General features: G+C 38.6%; 1 protein-coding gene across 1 annotated transcript in view; it reads left to right on the forward strand.

Annotated features, from left to right (window-relative positions):
- Nucleotides 1-4187: 4187 nt before the first annotated feature.
- LOC135072717 (muscle-specific protein 300 kDa-like) overlaps nt 4188-17054 on the forward strand; it is a 101602-nt gene continuing 88735 nt past the window's right edge. Inside the window, exons 1-2 of the mRNA XM_063966745.1 lie at nt 4188-4383; nt 15300-15835. Coding sequence (XP_063822815.1) covers nt 15349-15835 — 487 coding nt within the window. The 5' untranslated portion in view covers nt 4188-4383; nt 15300-15348. The remainder of the gene's footprint in view (nt 4384-15299; nt 15836-17054) is intronic.

The raw sequence follows: 17054 nt of genomic DNA on the forward strand, positions 1-17054 counted from the left end.
ATTAAATAAGTTTCGACATGTTAAGCGAGGTTTAGTTAGAAGTTGACTTCTGCAAGCTGTTTACCATTGTGTAAATAGTTGTGGCAAGCTAACATCTGTAAGATTTGCACAGTGGTGACAGCTTGCGGAAGTTAACTTCTGCAAGTTTTATTGCTAGTCTAATCCTTTTGAATTCAAGCTTGTCTCTTGTTTTATTATTTCTGCGGTTTATTCAGTTCTTTTTTATGGATTTAAGTTTTGATGGAAGATTACGACGTGATCTTTTATCGCGGGCTAAGCGGTGCTCTCTATGACGTGATCTTTTATCGCGGGCTAAGCAGTGCTCTCTTTCAGCAACTGTGGTCCCATAAAGGTGGAGATTTCATCTTGCCATTGAATAATAATGTAACGTACTTCAACCTACCTATTATGTGCCCTTATACATATAAGCACATTTTATTTTCTCTTAATAGGTAAAGTAAAACGTTAGTAACTAATCTCTAGAATAGCTGGAAAGCGCTGGACGCGGGCCGCTACCAACCGGGTAACATGGAAAGCATTGGGGGAGGCCTATGTTCAGCAGTGGACGTCCTATGGCTGAGGTGATGATGATGATGATGAATCTCTAGAATTATAGTTTTCTTATATAGCCTGCATCTCACCTGATGGAAAGTTATGATAACGAAGGTGAACGCGAGCATCACCCGGAAGGAATCCTCAACCACAGAGCCTTTCATCTGCCGAGTTACAACAATGCTGTTAACATTGTTGTTATGGTATCAGAATTAGGTAGGGTACCTACGATGAAGGGATAGCCACTAATAGCCAGGTGGACTTACACCAAGCCCTACAGTGTAGGGCCTACACCATCCACCAAACTAAGTAGAACATTTTGATGCATTGGGACACAAATTGGGAATCGAACACGGGTCCTCTGGGTCTGACAATGAGTCAGGCGTGGTCTTACCACTAGATCACTGAGGCGGTTTACTTTAAAAATTAAGATAAAACTATTATTTGATGATTACTATGTAAATACTTTCTGTGATAGAACGAAATCCATCCACACGGGCAAGTCGCGGGCTAAAGTTTAGCAATAAACTAGCTTTTTTGATCGGCGGCCCACTCCATTCGATTACGCTAAACACGCTCCAAGAATACATTTCTCAAAATAAAATACTTGTTGGACTTTTTTGTTTGTTTGTGGAAGTTTCAGACACATAAAATACTTATCATTATTTATTAGAACGCGTTCACCTAGCATTTTGAATATTTTTGCATATTTTAACATGGTGCTCGGTCATAAAAATGTTTGGGATGCGTAACTGCCTAGCTCGCATAAATATTTATAACTATGTATTTTGAAAACCTGTAAACCTTTGAAAAAGAGGCTGACAATAGTGTCTGAGTTTCTTGCGCTGCTTCTTCTCAGCACTGGCCCATTTATTGTCCTGAAGCAGTGGTAGGGTTAATACTGGGACGTGTAAAAGTGCTTTTTTAAAGCCTACTTACAGAAATAAATGAGTTTTACTGAGTTTTTACTGAGTTTTACATACTTCTAAATACTGAAGGTGACCTCAATCGAATGGAAAATTATACTATAGTACTTTATGGGTATAAAAGTAATCTAGAGTTTTGTGTCTTTCTTTAATCTAACTAAAGTCCGTGTTTCAGGGATCGATGCCCTTACAGGGCCATGTTTCGGGACTGTACTCGTATTATTATTTAAGATCCAAATGTACCAACATGATGCAATAAACAATAGGTAAACATTTATGACTATGACTATGTTTGTAGGTATTACTGTAACGTAATCAATTAAGTCTCATATGGATTTAATTAAGTACTGAAATTAAACCATAAATTCAACTAATTATATGTTTTTTTAAGCTTGAATCGAGCTTTATGCGTTGTTTTAAAACACATACCTTATAGTCATAGCTGGGCATTAACTCGTTAATCCGTTAATCGTTAATTAACGAAGTTAACATTTCTATTAACGGATTAACTTTTAAGTTAACTTTAAAAAATGTTAACGGACTCGTTAACTTCCGTTAAATTATCCTAAGTCCGTTAATCGTTAATCCAGTACCTACTATTTACCAAAAAGATACAGCCAACACGCTGAAAAACGCGTTCTGACAAGTACGTTCGGGCTTCCAGAACTTCCAGAACGCAAAACAACAGTTTTTGTAACCAGATCACCAACGCAACGATATAAAAAATGCATTTTATTTATTTATTTACAACTGAATTTAAGACCGGTTCTCCTCAACCGATTGAGCTGAAAGGTATACTTATGTAAGTACGATGACAATGCAATGTTATTGAGCTGGTCTATCATCAGACCAGCGAAGTCAGGAGGTGGCCATAGAAACTCCTAAATGAAACGGCGGAATCGCATCGAATTTGGGTTCGTTGGATTTGTATTTTTGAGCACTTTAGTACTAGACGATGTCCAGGGTCCTGATGATGGAGTCAGGAGGTGGCCATAGGAATTCCTAAACGAAACGGTGGAAACTTATCGAGTTTGGGTTTGTTGGATTTGTCTTTTCGAGCACTTTGGTGCTAAATTGTATTGTAATTGTACCAAGGCTCTGAGATTGAGATACAACTAAAAAGTGTATAATAAAATTATAAAAAAAATCATTTTTTTAAACAAGCTACCTATTACTTATTCTGAAATACTTACTGTTGTACTAAAACGAAAAAAATAATTGTACTTAGGTATGCAAGGTTCAAATAATTTCGAAAGCTTGTATCGCGCATGGAATTTATTCCTCTTTTATGTTTGCGCTACAAGCTTTCGAAATTATTTGAACCTTGCATAGGGGAGACCGGGGCTGAAAGTGCCGGGGGTAAATTGTTCCGATGCAAAATATCTCGACAACAGAAATAATTAGATATGTGATCGTATTATTTCGTATAATGCCTAACAGTTGGCCACATGCGACATAATACGATCACATATCTAATTCTTTCTGTTGTCGAGATATTTTGCATCGGAACAATTTACCCCCGGCGCGGCACTTTCAGCCCCGGTCTCCCCTACAAAATTTTTTTTTCGTTTTATTATCACGTGTTAACGGATTAACGATTAACGTTAACTTGCGTTAAATCTTCCGAAATGTAACGTTTTAACGTTTAACGAAGTTAATTTTTTTAGTAACGGTTTAACGATTAACGAAGTTAACTATTTGATTAACGGTGCCCAGCTATGCTTATAGTCGTGTAAAGAACGCACAATGTCCAATATGCAAAAACTACGTATAATTAAGACAGGACAGGATTGGATACCTACTCGTAAGTAGATGATTTTGAAACAAAAGATGTATCTGCTGTGCTGTACCCTGAGCACGAATATTTAATATCGTAATCATATTCCATATAAGCAGTGTTTGCGGTGTTTTGTTTTTCATACTAAATAAACTATCCATACTATCACGAGAACGATATTTGATTGTGCACCGGTTACTGTCGTTTGTATTGTATTCTCCATTCCCAAAAAATTGAATGTCTGGCAAGCGAGTGCTTGCCAGGCACATGAATGCCAGCTAGCATAATTTTAAGTAAGTAGTTACCTATCCACCTACAATATTAATGTGTAGTCTGTAGGCATTATCTTAACTGTCGTAGGTAACTTTACTACTCTCTTAACTCAAAAGGTATTAATCCGATTATAACTTGGTCAGTTTTTCAGGAAGAGCGCAATGCAGAAGAGGAGTGGCAATCAATTATTTTGGCCCGTGTCTTACGAGAGTCCATACTTTAGATTTGGTCCATAATATCGAGAAACAATCACTTCCGGTTCCGGTCGAATTTTCCGGTAAACTTTACCTGAGGACAATTTGCAATGGGGGTGGGTGGGTGTTGTACCAATGTTAGGTAAAAATGAAATATTATGTAGGATTGTAACTAGGCGATTGCATAAATTATTTTCACACGGTCTTTTTAAAAGGTCTTAGAAACCGTCACCCGCCCAAAAATTCCATCCATCCGCCCAGCGGAATGCAAAAATGTACAGTCCACTCAATAAAACTCGTAATTCCTATATATATACAGACGGCGACCGCATCTCATACGCTTTATACGCGATGGACTCACTGCTATATAAAACCGGGGAGAGAGCCAAATTCTAAAATTAAAGTCTGCCGAAAAGAGCCGAACGCAGACGAAAGCGCCGCCCGCCTCAGTCCACTGCCAACTGCCGCTCCGACACTTCAAACACCGCACCTGCCCGCGCGGCGACGGCCATTGCTGAACCAACCGACGGAAAACACTCGAATTCCATCCACATTTGGAATTCGAACGCGCCGGTCGACAGTGATTTTTTGAATTTTCGAAATTCGAATACCCGTGCAAAAGTGACAGTGTGTGGTGTTATCATTTCCATCCGTTTTACCGGTAAAGTATCCAAAAGTTTGGTTATTTACGCTTTTCCGTAGTTTTTAAGTCATGTAGTTAGATACTAACATGAGAGTACCACGTGCTGGAGAAGGTATTGAGTTTCAATATGTCCGCCGCTCCAGAATAATTTTCCCGTCATTCCATCTTGGACGGAGCGGCGCTGTTTTCATTTTAATTTCAACTTGTGAAGTTACCGGTGTTTTCCTAACCTCAAAAAAAGTTGCGACCTGCTTTTGTCTATGAAAGTGCGAGGGTGTCAGTCAGGTTGGGGTAATAAGGATCAGTGTTGTGCGTGGAACAGTGGTTCCGCAGCTACGGTTTCCTCCCGGTTCCGCATTGCGGCCGAAGACGTCAGACAGGCGATAGCCAGACACTCCGGAGGCTGTATGTATTGATTTTGTTCCCCTAAGCACGTCCTTCTCTCTGACTCATACAGAGATCATACCTATTTACGTGTTCTCTGCCTTTGTTGCTAATGGGATTATAAACAAGGTTTCCATCGAAACTTTGTTGTTGTTAGACAGCTGTGTTATTGTTTATAACATTAAAATCTCAATGTTTGTTTACGACTTCAATGTGGGTACTTAAGTATTTAGATAGGTAGGTATGTCACACATCCGAAATGAAAAGTAAATAGCGTTAACACACTTAACTAAATAATTTTAAATTAAGCCTAATCTATATTTTTTTATTGCGAGGGTAAATTCACTTTATTTATGAGTGATGAATACAACATAAGAAGAAAACAAAATATTTCTGATGGAAAACCTACTTATTCATCAAAAAAGGGCCTCATAAATCTAAACGGATGATGTGTAAACCACTCTATCATTAGCACGTTTATCATTTCGTTAATTTTTTTAACCTCATTATACTAACTTTAGAATTGGTTCGTACCTATTAGAAGATCTTTAAGTCCGATTTTTACGTGATCGCTTATAACAACCAAAAGTCAAGTTACATTTTGCCAAACTTCATGTCCACTTGCTTGTACTTCGCTGCATACTTCGTAAACATGAAAGCCTTCCGTGACTACATGATTCAAGCCGGCTCTGAATTAGGCTACCGTTCCACCATAGATGTGCTACGAGTTCATAAGCACGTTACGACGTAGCGTATGTGGTCCAATGTGACAAATAATATTAGGAAGAAAAAAATATAATCGGTAATTTGGATTTCAAATTGGCGTTGGGTTTGGCGAGAAAATACGAGTCAACGTCGAGTATGTTAATATCAAATCGCCAATCGAGTCAAAATTATTACCTATCGATCAAATTACAAACCCAGTGTTGACCCAGAACTGGGCATGTCCTTAAACCCCTGAAACCTGAAAAGTCACTTGCATGGATCAAAAGGCTAAAGTGACTGTTATAACTAGCTTAGATTCTACGAAGTGCTTATTAGTTTGTTAAAACGAGTGGTACTTTTTAACCATGTGAGATGAAATTATCTTTAGTTTTGTTGCGTGCTACGAATGCTACGAACCTTTGACCTTAATCCGTCGCGTAGCTACGGACCTTGGAAATGCTACGAACTTCCTTCTTATTTTTCCTAGCCATTTCCCATTATTTCAGGTCAGCTCTCCTCGTTCTGAGGCTCCATAGGACAGTCTGTTCCGGGTTATAGAAGCATTTGTATGGGCAAGATCTAAGTCCTTGGCCACTTAGAAATGCTACGAACCTTGCTTGCGCATAGCTTAGCTATCTCGCACATCTTTAGTGGAATGGAAGGCTTATAACAGTTGTAACCTCGGAAAACTTTGCGTGAGCCGTTGTCAGTCAAAAGTATTGCTGAAAGTTGATGTTGCAGGAAAACTGATCGTCATACGTAAACCGTCGCGATGCGGAAACGAATGCAAAATGATGATTTGGTATAACACAGCAATTACGAAGAATATTGCGTATTTTTGTGTTACGAACTGGGTCAACGGAGACACGAATGTTTATTTACAATGACGGGGAACTGTCGATGGAAATTCAGATTTTCCTTTTGTTCAATTATGATTATCATTAGAAACTATGTCATTTGAATCATGATAGTCACTGTATTATTCAGATTAATATAATAATATTAGCAATTTATTATTTTACAAATGTAATTTTTCAAGTTTGCAATATGTGAAAGTCGGTCGTCATTCATTTCAGTTTTCAGGTATTTTACCTTATTGTTAACTAAGCCAGGGATCATTTATTTATCACTGCCCAATCTACATGTGATTTAATATTGTGTAATGTATTAGAGCTTTCCGTTTTCAGCGTGACGTAGTATAAGGTCATTGAGCTTTCAAGATAGACATTATAATAATAGAAAGGCAATGTCACAGCATCTAAAAGTACTCGTAGTAAGCTAGTTTAGACTGTGGCATCGTTTTTGTCGGGTATTGGAATTAAATCATTGCGCAATAATTTCCACATTACATAATTTGTAGTCCAATAATTTTCCTTCTTTCTTTCCTATCGATCTTAAATTTTTATGAACTACTAGGTATATAGGTAGGTATGTATGTTTTATGGCACGGCAACTACATATTTATTTGTCTTTCTCTACATAATATGGATTTATTAATAGACCACTAGTGATCCAAGAATCTTGAATCCATCAAATGACGGGATTTGATAACACTCTCAATAAGTTCATCGTGAGTTGAGATCACGGCTCTAGTGTCAGACTTGAATCGCCATAGGTGTACCTATGTCATAGTTCAATCTGTCCTATGGTTTAACATTCCCAAGATCGGAATCATATTTCTTTTTTAGACAATTTGGTGGATGACCTAACGAAACTGCTATTGATTCAGCAATAGAGTCACTCGAGTGATTCCTTGGCAGTTACTAAATAATAGTACCTACCTGCTTAATTAGCGTAGCATTATGTAAGTAAATACTCTTACCCCACTGTTCTTACACTTGCGCCCCGTTAAAATGTTAAATTGTATTTCTCCCTCAACATTCCTGATTACCGTACACCTCCATCTCCAACCGTAGTTTGTGTTTCTCCGCTGAAACAGTAATTGACGCTTGTAAAAATAAAACGTAAATAATCAGATCTCCGTAAGATAGTTTGATTATTTCGGGTGGCGAAGGTCCCACCACGTCTCGCTGACCGCGGAGTCTGCGGACCTATGGTTGGACTGCGGCCAAATTAAATGTTCATGCGAACTGTGTCTCGCTAATGAAGAACTCATAAAACCATGCTCTTTTTGCTACTATTCCACGTATAAAATGCCATTCGTCACAAAAATAATGCCATCAAAAGGCGGTTATAGTCTTTTATCTTCGGTCTTTGGATGTCCTCTGCTGAATTTAGATTTTATTAATTTCGCATAGAGAACGATCCATGATGGCAGATTGCTATAAGTTCTTTGGTTCGGTTGTTCGGTTGGATGTTAAGGAAGTATACATTGTTTTGCCTATCTCACTATTACCAGACCCAAATTAGTTATACAGAGCTTGGGTTAAGGTTACGATAAGGTTACATAGATACATAATTATGAATAAATTATCCAACGGGTTAAAGTTATGTTAACAACAAATTGAGAATTATTGATTTTTAACGTTATGTGTTCCAAATGGCAATCAAACGCAGAACCTCCGAATCATAACTTTTACCTCTGGGCCATTCCATTGAGTCTAAGTTAATCTTTTCAATCTACTAGATTAGTATACCAGTTTAAAAATATGTGGTGAAGAAAATTCTCAAAAAAGAAACGAAGCCTCAACAACATCAACTTTAATATAACAAAAGCTCAGCGATTAAATCCTGAATTAAAAGTACTATCATTTTTGTATGACGTCCGCAAACCGTTAGATGCTCGCCAATTTTTAGCCGTTGTCAAAAACTAGATTCGTCTGGAGTCAATAGCAGACCTATAATTAGCTTCTGCAGCCATCGGCTGATCCAACCGACCGATTTAGACTCAAAAACTCCAGAAGACGCGATCCGACTGTTTAATGAACGTTATTTTCAACCGACTTCAAAAAAGGAGGAGGTTCTCAATTCGACCCGTATGTTTTTTTTTTTTCTATGTTTGTTACGCGATAACTCCGCCAATTATGAACCGATTTGAACAAATCTTTTTTCGGCGTATAGGTAATACCTCAAGGATGGTCCCATTTAAATTTAATAATAGAAAAAACAACCCCCAAGGGTGGAAAATTGGGGATGAACTTTTTTATACGCAATATCTCCGCCGATTATAAATCAATTTGAACGATTATTTTTTTGTTGAATAGGTATTATCAAAAGGGTGGTTTCATGCGAATTTGAAGAAAATATTTCATCCCCAAGGGTGGAAAATTGGAGATGAACTTTTTTATACGCAATATTTTTAATTTTTAGTTTTTTTTTGTGTACACGCATTTGAAGTCGGTTTTATTTTTTTAAAAAGTTATCAGTCGAAGAGTTACATGATGTCAAAACAATGCAATCTTTCACACGATTTGGTGAAGAGAGAAGTGTTTTAGAACAAGTTGGCGTAAAGAAATTGAATTAGCATGCAGCAATTTGTCTGGATGCTCTGAAACAACTGTGTTAATTAATTATAGGTGCAGAATCGTAAATAGATAATTTTATGTTCGCTGTTAAGTATATTGTAGGTCATTGAACTTACTTCTGTCTATATGAAGCTACTTGAAAGATCTTTAGGTACCTACCTATATTTGACTTCAGCAAGTAAACCATTATCTTATGCTACGTTGGAAATTGACTAACTACTTAATGTTGGTAATAATATCATAGTAAAAGTAACATTGAAAGACTTGACAAAATGTTCTCTATCTTCTTTTAGAAGAATGTCATCTGCTGAAGTAGATTCCGTCTTCCTATTTCTTTGATTTTTTACGTATTATTTTATTAAAGGCTTAATTCTTTCACTCAAGTTTTCTCTAGCGTTCTGTTGACGTAATATCATCCCAATTTTCATGATTGAAGCTGAAAAACTTAGCTTCCTCGTTCAGTTTCCAGTTGTGAGTTGTTACAGCTCGCCTGAGCCCACGCGTGCGCTGCCCACGCTCGCATTTTATTATGACTGATGCACGCTACAAACGCGAATCTGTAGCGCCAGCTTTATGACCCATTTTATATAAGGCTACGGCTACACGGTGTGATATATGCAATACATTTTATACATTGGCGTATCTAGGACCATTTTCCAGAAGGGGCCCGTAGGCCTAAGATGCGCGCCGTGATAACTTTTATCGACGTCAAAATGTAAGGGGGAAAATCGATAAAATGGCGTGATAACCGCTTATCAAAGGTACACAACAAATACAAAAAATTCACTGGTGTAATTAAATTTCTACAGATCGCCACTTTTATTCAAGAGTTTTGTGTGAAGCCATTGAAATGAGAAAACATTTTAAATTCTAAACATGGAATTTAATTATTATTAGTTTTTAATCTCGCTTGACTTCGCAGTGGAATCGAAAACGGAATCGGGACACGACTCACAGAACACAATTAGTGTAGTGTAGGCGGTACTTGGAGAAAAAATAATAACAGGGGACATGGGGGTAGAATTAGATTATTCTACCCACCATACGGATCGCGCACTCGATGCTCCAGTCGGCCTGTGACCACGGCCGGTGCTACCCGGATATTGTTTCGATAATTATAATGTGCGTGTAGTGGAAATTAGAAAATAAAATGACGTGTGGACTGTACAATTTTTTAAATCCATTGACTTTGGTAGTTTCGAGTGCACACAAATTACAAGGTAAGACAGTTTAATGCGAAGTTGTTGAAGAGAGTGGTCTAAAGGTGCTCTGCGTTGATATTCGCTTGCAAGCCGAACGTTGTTCGTTCGTTCGTAGAACGTTCGTCGCTCCCTTTAGTTCGCGTAGCCCGCGGGCAATGTCCGTGCGTAGGCATCGGTGCACCGGTCGAAACGTCGGGCAAATACAGGTTATTTCACTTTACATAACCGTGTATCTCGTTAAAACCTGATAAAATTAATTAAATAATGGTAAAGACTTGAAATCCAGTGTAAGATTATTCTTATGATGTTTTTGCTAATGTGTTTAAATTCTGCATTACACTGCACCGCAACAAATGTGATAAAGTACGAAATGTAACAATGTAAACGTTGAGTATGTGTAGCAATTTATAAGAGCATTCACACGAACATGTAAATAGTGCTGTTGACATAATAATCGGGCGACAAAAAGCGTCGTGCTCAGGACAACAACTTCGGTCGACCTCAATATTGGTTAGCTTTACTACAGAATATTTAAGCTTTACATTTTTTGCGATGTAAATTATATATGTATGATGTAAATTCTGTCAGATTCCTTCAGTTCAGTTTTGTTAGGGAAATTCTTGGCCTGCATCTCATCTGATGGAAAGAAATGATCGTCCAAGGTGCGCTGTTGCATGTGTTCAGTTTAGAAGTCATACAGTTTCTCACCTTATGCAATTGAGTCATTTTGTCTAGTAAAGCTTGGTAGGACATAGCAGGCGATTCCGTGCGCTAGACGCTTATTATGGATGTAGATGGATACGTATTAAGCATTTTAAAATCAACCAGTAGACGAATTCAGAAGTCTGTTAAAGCTTTGTGAAGACTTAAAAGCTTCGTCATAGTTTTCCCAGGTGAAAGTTTAAAGTAGTGGATGATTTTTTCTTCTTAGCCATAAAATTACTAGTACACGTAGTAACTTTAGGATTCAAAATCCCAATCGCGTAGCATAGTATGTAACGACTTCTAAAGGCCGTTATTTTTGACGTACATATATCTCAAAGAACTGTGGGGAAAATTTTCAGTTGCATAATTTCGTTCTCTTAGTAACTCATACGCGAAAGTTCAAAGCTAGTACTCGCAACATCACAATAACATGTCACTCAAGGTTGTCCATTTTTATCTGATCACCTGTCTCTGTGTCCATCATTTTAGCTATCAACTTGGCATGTGTCGTTTTCCAGCTAGTCTTCGGCGACAATTGCATGGTAGTGATCAGGCCAAGTTTTTGCATCTAACGTGTTTATTTTTGATTTATGTATTATTGAAATTGCGTTTTTTTTTTTCGTTTTTTGGTCTATAGTGATCATAGATTCTAGTACTAGAATCTATGACTACCTACTAGTATCTATACAGTTCACTTGAATTTTGTTTAAGCAAAATTATTACCAAACAGAATATTTCACCGTTTTAGATAATTATGGCCTGTAAATATGTACCTATCTTGAATCTTTGCTCGAATTTGAACGTCGATTCAGAATAGTTTTAGGTACTAATGTTCTAGCGTTAAACTATCTAGTTTGATTTATTTCTGACTGTAGTATGAAGCTGGTGAAAATTTGGGAATCCACTCCATTAAATTGCGTAACCGATCGTAACTGGCAGCGTGTTGGCAACCGTGCATTGCCCAAAGCACGAGTTTTTGCGGAGTTATTATTGCTATTAACGCTTGGCGGTCCGCCACCGTGCACGCATCTGCAAATACGGCCGTTGACAATGAAAACAATGTTTCGCGGGAACTACACGTTCTTACTATGTTTGCTTGGAGGAGTAATAAAATGGTTACATGCTGTAATCTCTTATTACGTTGGATTTCGACATTATTGGTGTATACGAGAAGAACGTTAAGTAACTCCAAGTTAGATAGTTCAGTCAGTTTCATTTATAAATTTCATACTTCTCTCTTCTCTTGGCATTAGAGTCGAAAGACCATAGTGGTATTTTCAGAAATAGCAGCAGATGTCGTTGATTCGATTTGGATAGGTTTTTTCTATGGCCACTTAATAAATGGAAAGTAACAAGCAGGGAAGCATATTAATTATTGAATCATTGTTTTCTTCAGGTGACTTTTCACGGTACTAACGCAGTCTGATTTCAATTTTATGGCTTGTGGTGCCATGGTGAAATAATAAGCAGAAGCTAAGAAAAGTCTATCTTTAGTAAGTACTTAACTTCTGAAGTTTTACAGGGAGAACTTTTAAATCCTTTGATTTAGATTTTAACTGTAGATCCTGGCTACACAGGAGTTGCAGCGCGTGGAAACGAAAGGTGGGAATAGTTCCGATTTAGATTTAAAAAATTGCGTAGATAGAGATAAATAATAATAGTTGTATCGAGCGGGGATTGACAGAGAGTATAGAGCGGGGGCCCTTCAAGTGATGGAAATTAGGCTACGAACTAAACCTCACTGTTACTACGGTCTGTTACTCCACAATTCGCTTGCGGAAAAGTGTAAGAATTATGTTTCCTCAACGAAGGTTCAATGATACTCTGGTTCGGCTCACGAAAGCGACGTACCCGAACTTTTTATGCCTCTGACGTGTTGGCCTGGCTCCAATATAATTTATTTAACAGTTATGTCTTTCAAAATATCACTGCAGCGCTTGCAAGACGTCAAGGCTAATTATTGGGGGCTTGTTATTTGAAAATTGGGTTGTTAAATATGAAATGATGAACGCTCTATGAGGTTCGTTCGTCTTCTTTTTCCTGTAAGTTGTAATTGAAGACGACGACCCGCAGGACCATTGTAAGGAAAAGCACATGACATACTTACTTATAATAATCTCCATTTTAATTCGTTATAGAGACACATGAGTAAAGATAATACATTTACTCTGTGGTAGAGGTCATAACCTGCAGGCCTATTACGACCTCTTCCAGTGAGTTTACGCTTTAAACTAAACTGCCTTGCGTTTCGTATTATGATCCCTTAATTCCAGCTAGGCAGCGGTCACGTGACGTTTACTGGAATTTTCGTACTGCTAACATTAGCGTGGCGTGGTAATGCCAGATCGGGCGACGTATCTTGTGTTATCTTCCCTGAACTTACTTGATTTAATAAATGCCATTCTGAACATAATTGTTCTGTCTACTACATGTTTACTGAGTGGAGGCTTTTAACAAACAGCCTACACCTTCATATCACGTTTACTCCAAAACTTCAGTTTCCAAAAGTCGGTGGCTTCATTAGCCCGAAGTAGGGCGCATTGAGGTTATCACATCGCGTGCCGCTATTTCGGGAGGATGGGGTTATGCCCTCCTTCGTGTACAGATCAGAAATACAAATAAGATTTATTCCTTAATGGCGAAATAAATCTCGTCTTCTGCTTCCGCACTTTTATGAGCATATGAAATACTTGGAACAGTTAGTCGTTGGAATTTCGAAACGGTCATTGAGTCATCTTAATCAGCCAATTTAGATTTACTAAATAAATTATGCGATTAAAAGTTTAAAACAAAGTTTTTAGAAAGGAAGAAAGAAAGAAAAATAGTTTACTTAGGTGAAAATATTTCATCAGAATATACAAATGTATACATGAATGGCAACCCTTCAGCATGTTTCATGCATGCTAAGAGTTCGTTTTACGAGACTTATCCGAATTATCGAAGACATTATTCTATAAGAAGACTTTGTGTAACAAATGAGGTGTAAGGAACGTAGCCCAATTTTTGAGCATATTTTGTAAGAGCAGGAGTATTTTCACTTTTTAATCCCATAGAGACACTGTGCTCTACTTGTATTATGACTAGAGATGAAACGGATAGTTGTTTGGCCGGATACCGGATATCCGGCCAGCTGCTAGGCCGGATAGCCGGATATCCGGCGGCCGGATAGTTGGCCCATTGTCTCGTTGCATGTTGTGACGAGTTTAGGTCCTTCGAACGCGATCAGTGGGTCTATTAGTAGACTAGACTAGTCACACTTTTCGAAAATCGAATCCGTCTGAATAGAAGTCAGATTTTGCCAGTTGTCTAGGGGGCAGATCAATTCGGGGGATTTCGGTTGCCATCGTGAGTGTGTGATTGAATAGCGAAAATTAAATTAGTTTACTTGCTGCGTTATCTGACACTGCATCATGTCATCAGACCCTCAGTGAAAAAAATATCGCCTCTTTTATTTGGCAATATTTCGACATTAACAGATATTTACTACCTATTTATGTATTCGTCATTAGAGTGAATAGCCCAGAAAAAGAAATTAGTATTTTTAAAGGCCTAAATATGGCTTTTTTGTAACGTTTTGGACTTTTTAAATAAAAGCCGTCATTATTATAAGCCATTTTATTGATATTTACCTCAAAGATTAATGTATTTGATTTTATTAATAGGAAATTCTCGTAGTTTTTTAATATCCGGTATCCGGCCGGATAGTGAGTTACTATCCGGTATCCGGCCGGATAGTAAATTTAGGCCGGATATCCGGCCTACCGGATAGTTACCGTATATCCGTTTCATCTCTAATTATGACGCTACGCAACGCACAACACCAAACTTGAACAAAATCAGCTAAGATTTCAATTATTTCAGTGAAATTTCATGAGTACTCTTCAACTCTGGTCTACCTTAACCTGCCTCTGTACTCCCGGTTCGTATATCTTTTGCCAGTGGAGTGTGCAGGGAATGGCTCGTGGTGATCCTACATTGAACAGATGCCCTGATCTTTTATTATGTACAAATTGCCCCTTAAGTGCTCGCAAGGATACCGCTGGTTTATTGGCAAGAGCGGATTGTTGTATTTGACCCTACTATTAAATGTACAGAAATAGATCAGGGAATATGGTGTAATAGTTTAGCACAATGTGTTAGATTTAAATACACTTTAATAACACGAACTTAACACAGTGTCAGGGAAGATTGTTTTATCATAAAGATTACGTGAGAGATTATGAACAGATAGTGAAAAGGTAGTTGTTCTTACTAGACTAGGATGTGGGTGTCTTTAAATTTTAGAGTCACTTATGATCAGGCGAGAGAGATCCAATGTAGAGTCAGTTCCAAGTAAATATAACTTGAATTGATATTTAAAAATCTACCTCACTGTAATTTTGACTTTTACAGTACAGTTAATAAGACACCCAGGTCCAGCTCATATCCATCTTTCTCTAACAATGCGTTCCTACCTGCTTATTCAAACTTTTTCATTACCTATTAGTCTTAACGTGTATTTTCCTTGTTGCAGCGATGCACACGGTGGCGTGACACCGGGTTGACGAGCCTCAATCCGCGAGATGTCGCAGCCGCCGCCGGGGCGCGGGCGCGCGCGGCCCCCCGGCCCGCCGTCCCCCTTGCACTACCGGCCCCCCTCGCCGTGGGCGCCGAGCCCTCCCCCCCTCATATCCGGTCCGAGGCACTCCACAGCCATCGTCTCCCCTCCGCCAGTCCAGCCGTCCCCTAAACCTTTTAGGCCTCTGCACTCCCCAGCGTTCCGGCCTCACTCCCCGTCCCCTAGCTCACATTTTTCCATTTCCCCGTACCCCATGTCCCCGACTCTCGGTCAGAGTCCGGAGTACTATTATTCGTCTCCGTATGAGCCGGTGCGCGAGTACGATTACGCGGGAGTGCCCCTGGAGCCCCCGCCGCCGCCGCGGCCCATGATCTATGAGGAGGAGGAGGAACGAGGCCCCTCTACGGCAGAGATCATCGCTAACCAGTCGCAGGAGGGCTACGTGGATGAGAAGCTAGCGGAGTATCAATTGACGATTCAGTTATTACAAGGTATGTTGAGATTTGTGTGGTAGTTTTCTAAGCTGTTTGTAAAATTCGGAACAGAGAAGATGAACATGAACAAAGGGAATTTAATGACACTGGTAGAAAAGATGACAAAATATTGAGCTGAAAAAAATCTCTAAAGTGGATAGGGTGAAAATAATATTGTTCATACTTTTTTAGCTGACATTTTATCAATCAAAACAGAATTTTTATCTTCGGCTGGATTACGAAGGATCTATCAGTTAGAATGCTGATCTTCTATTTTTCTTCATGACTGTTTTGTTGATTTAAAATCAAAAACTGACCATCTGACACTGACCCACCATGAGCAGCAACAATAGAACATTAGTCAGAAGTATCAAGGCTGGTTTTGATTCACGGCGCATCCAATTAGTAATACAAACATAATTAATCGGTCCGTCTGCAGCGCTGCTCACGCGCCAATGTTTTCGTTGGATCAATCACGTAGAGAATATTATTCGAAGCAAAGAACATTTGCACTTGACAGGTGATCTTCAAAAAGAGCTTCTGAATATAACAATTACTGGCAGTCACAGAATCGGTGAGATCTCCGAATAGATAGTATCGAAACAACACCCTTTTCCTATTATTAAAGACTAGCTGTGCCCGCGACTTCGTATGCGTGAAAACCCGTTTTCGCAATATTTTTCATTGTTGCTCTGCTCCTATTGATCGTAGCGTGATGTTGTATAGCCTATAGCCTTCCTCGATAGTTGGGCTATCTAACACTGAAAGAATTTTACAAATCGGACCAGTAGTTCCGGAGATTAGCGCGTTCAAGTAAACAAACAATTTCTTCAGCTTTATAACATTAGTATAGATAAATTAGTAGGTCTAGGTATCCTATGAAATAATATGTTACTTGGAAACTCCTGTTGAATTACCAATGGCGATAAAAGTAACAAAGTGGTTACGACAAATAACGATGCGTTTTACAACTCGCCAAGAAAACACAAGAAATATCGATCAAACGATCGACCGCCATGAAATTTACAGAGGGAGTATAAATCTGAAGTTACTCCTTCCGTGGCAACAGTATCGGCGTAATGAAATCGGGTCACGCATACGATTTGAGATTTCCTAAAAGCAGAAGAGCGTAACATAAACAAAATCAAATATATCCAATATCCTGCTCGGCCAAAAACGGAAACTTGGAAAATCGGAATTTTCATTAAGCTTGACATATCTGTTTAATGAAATTTGT

This window comes from Ostrinia nubilalis, chromosome 6 (assembly GCF_963855985.1).
Source record: "Ostrinia nubilalis chromosome 6, ilOstNubi1.1, whole genome shotgun sequence".
Classification (NCBI taxonomy): Eukaryota; Metazoa; Arthropoda; class Insecta; order Lepidoptera; family Crambidae; genus Ostrinia; species Ostrinia nubilalis.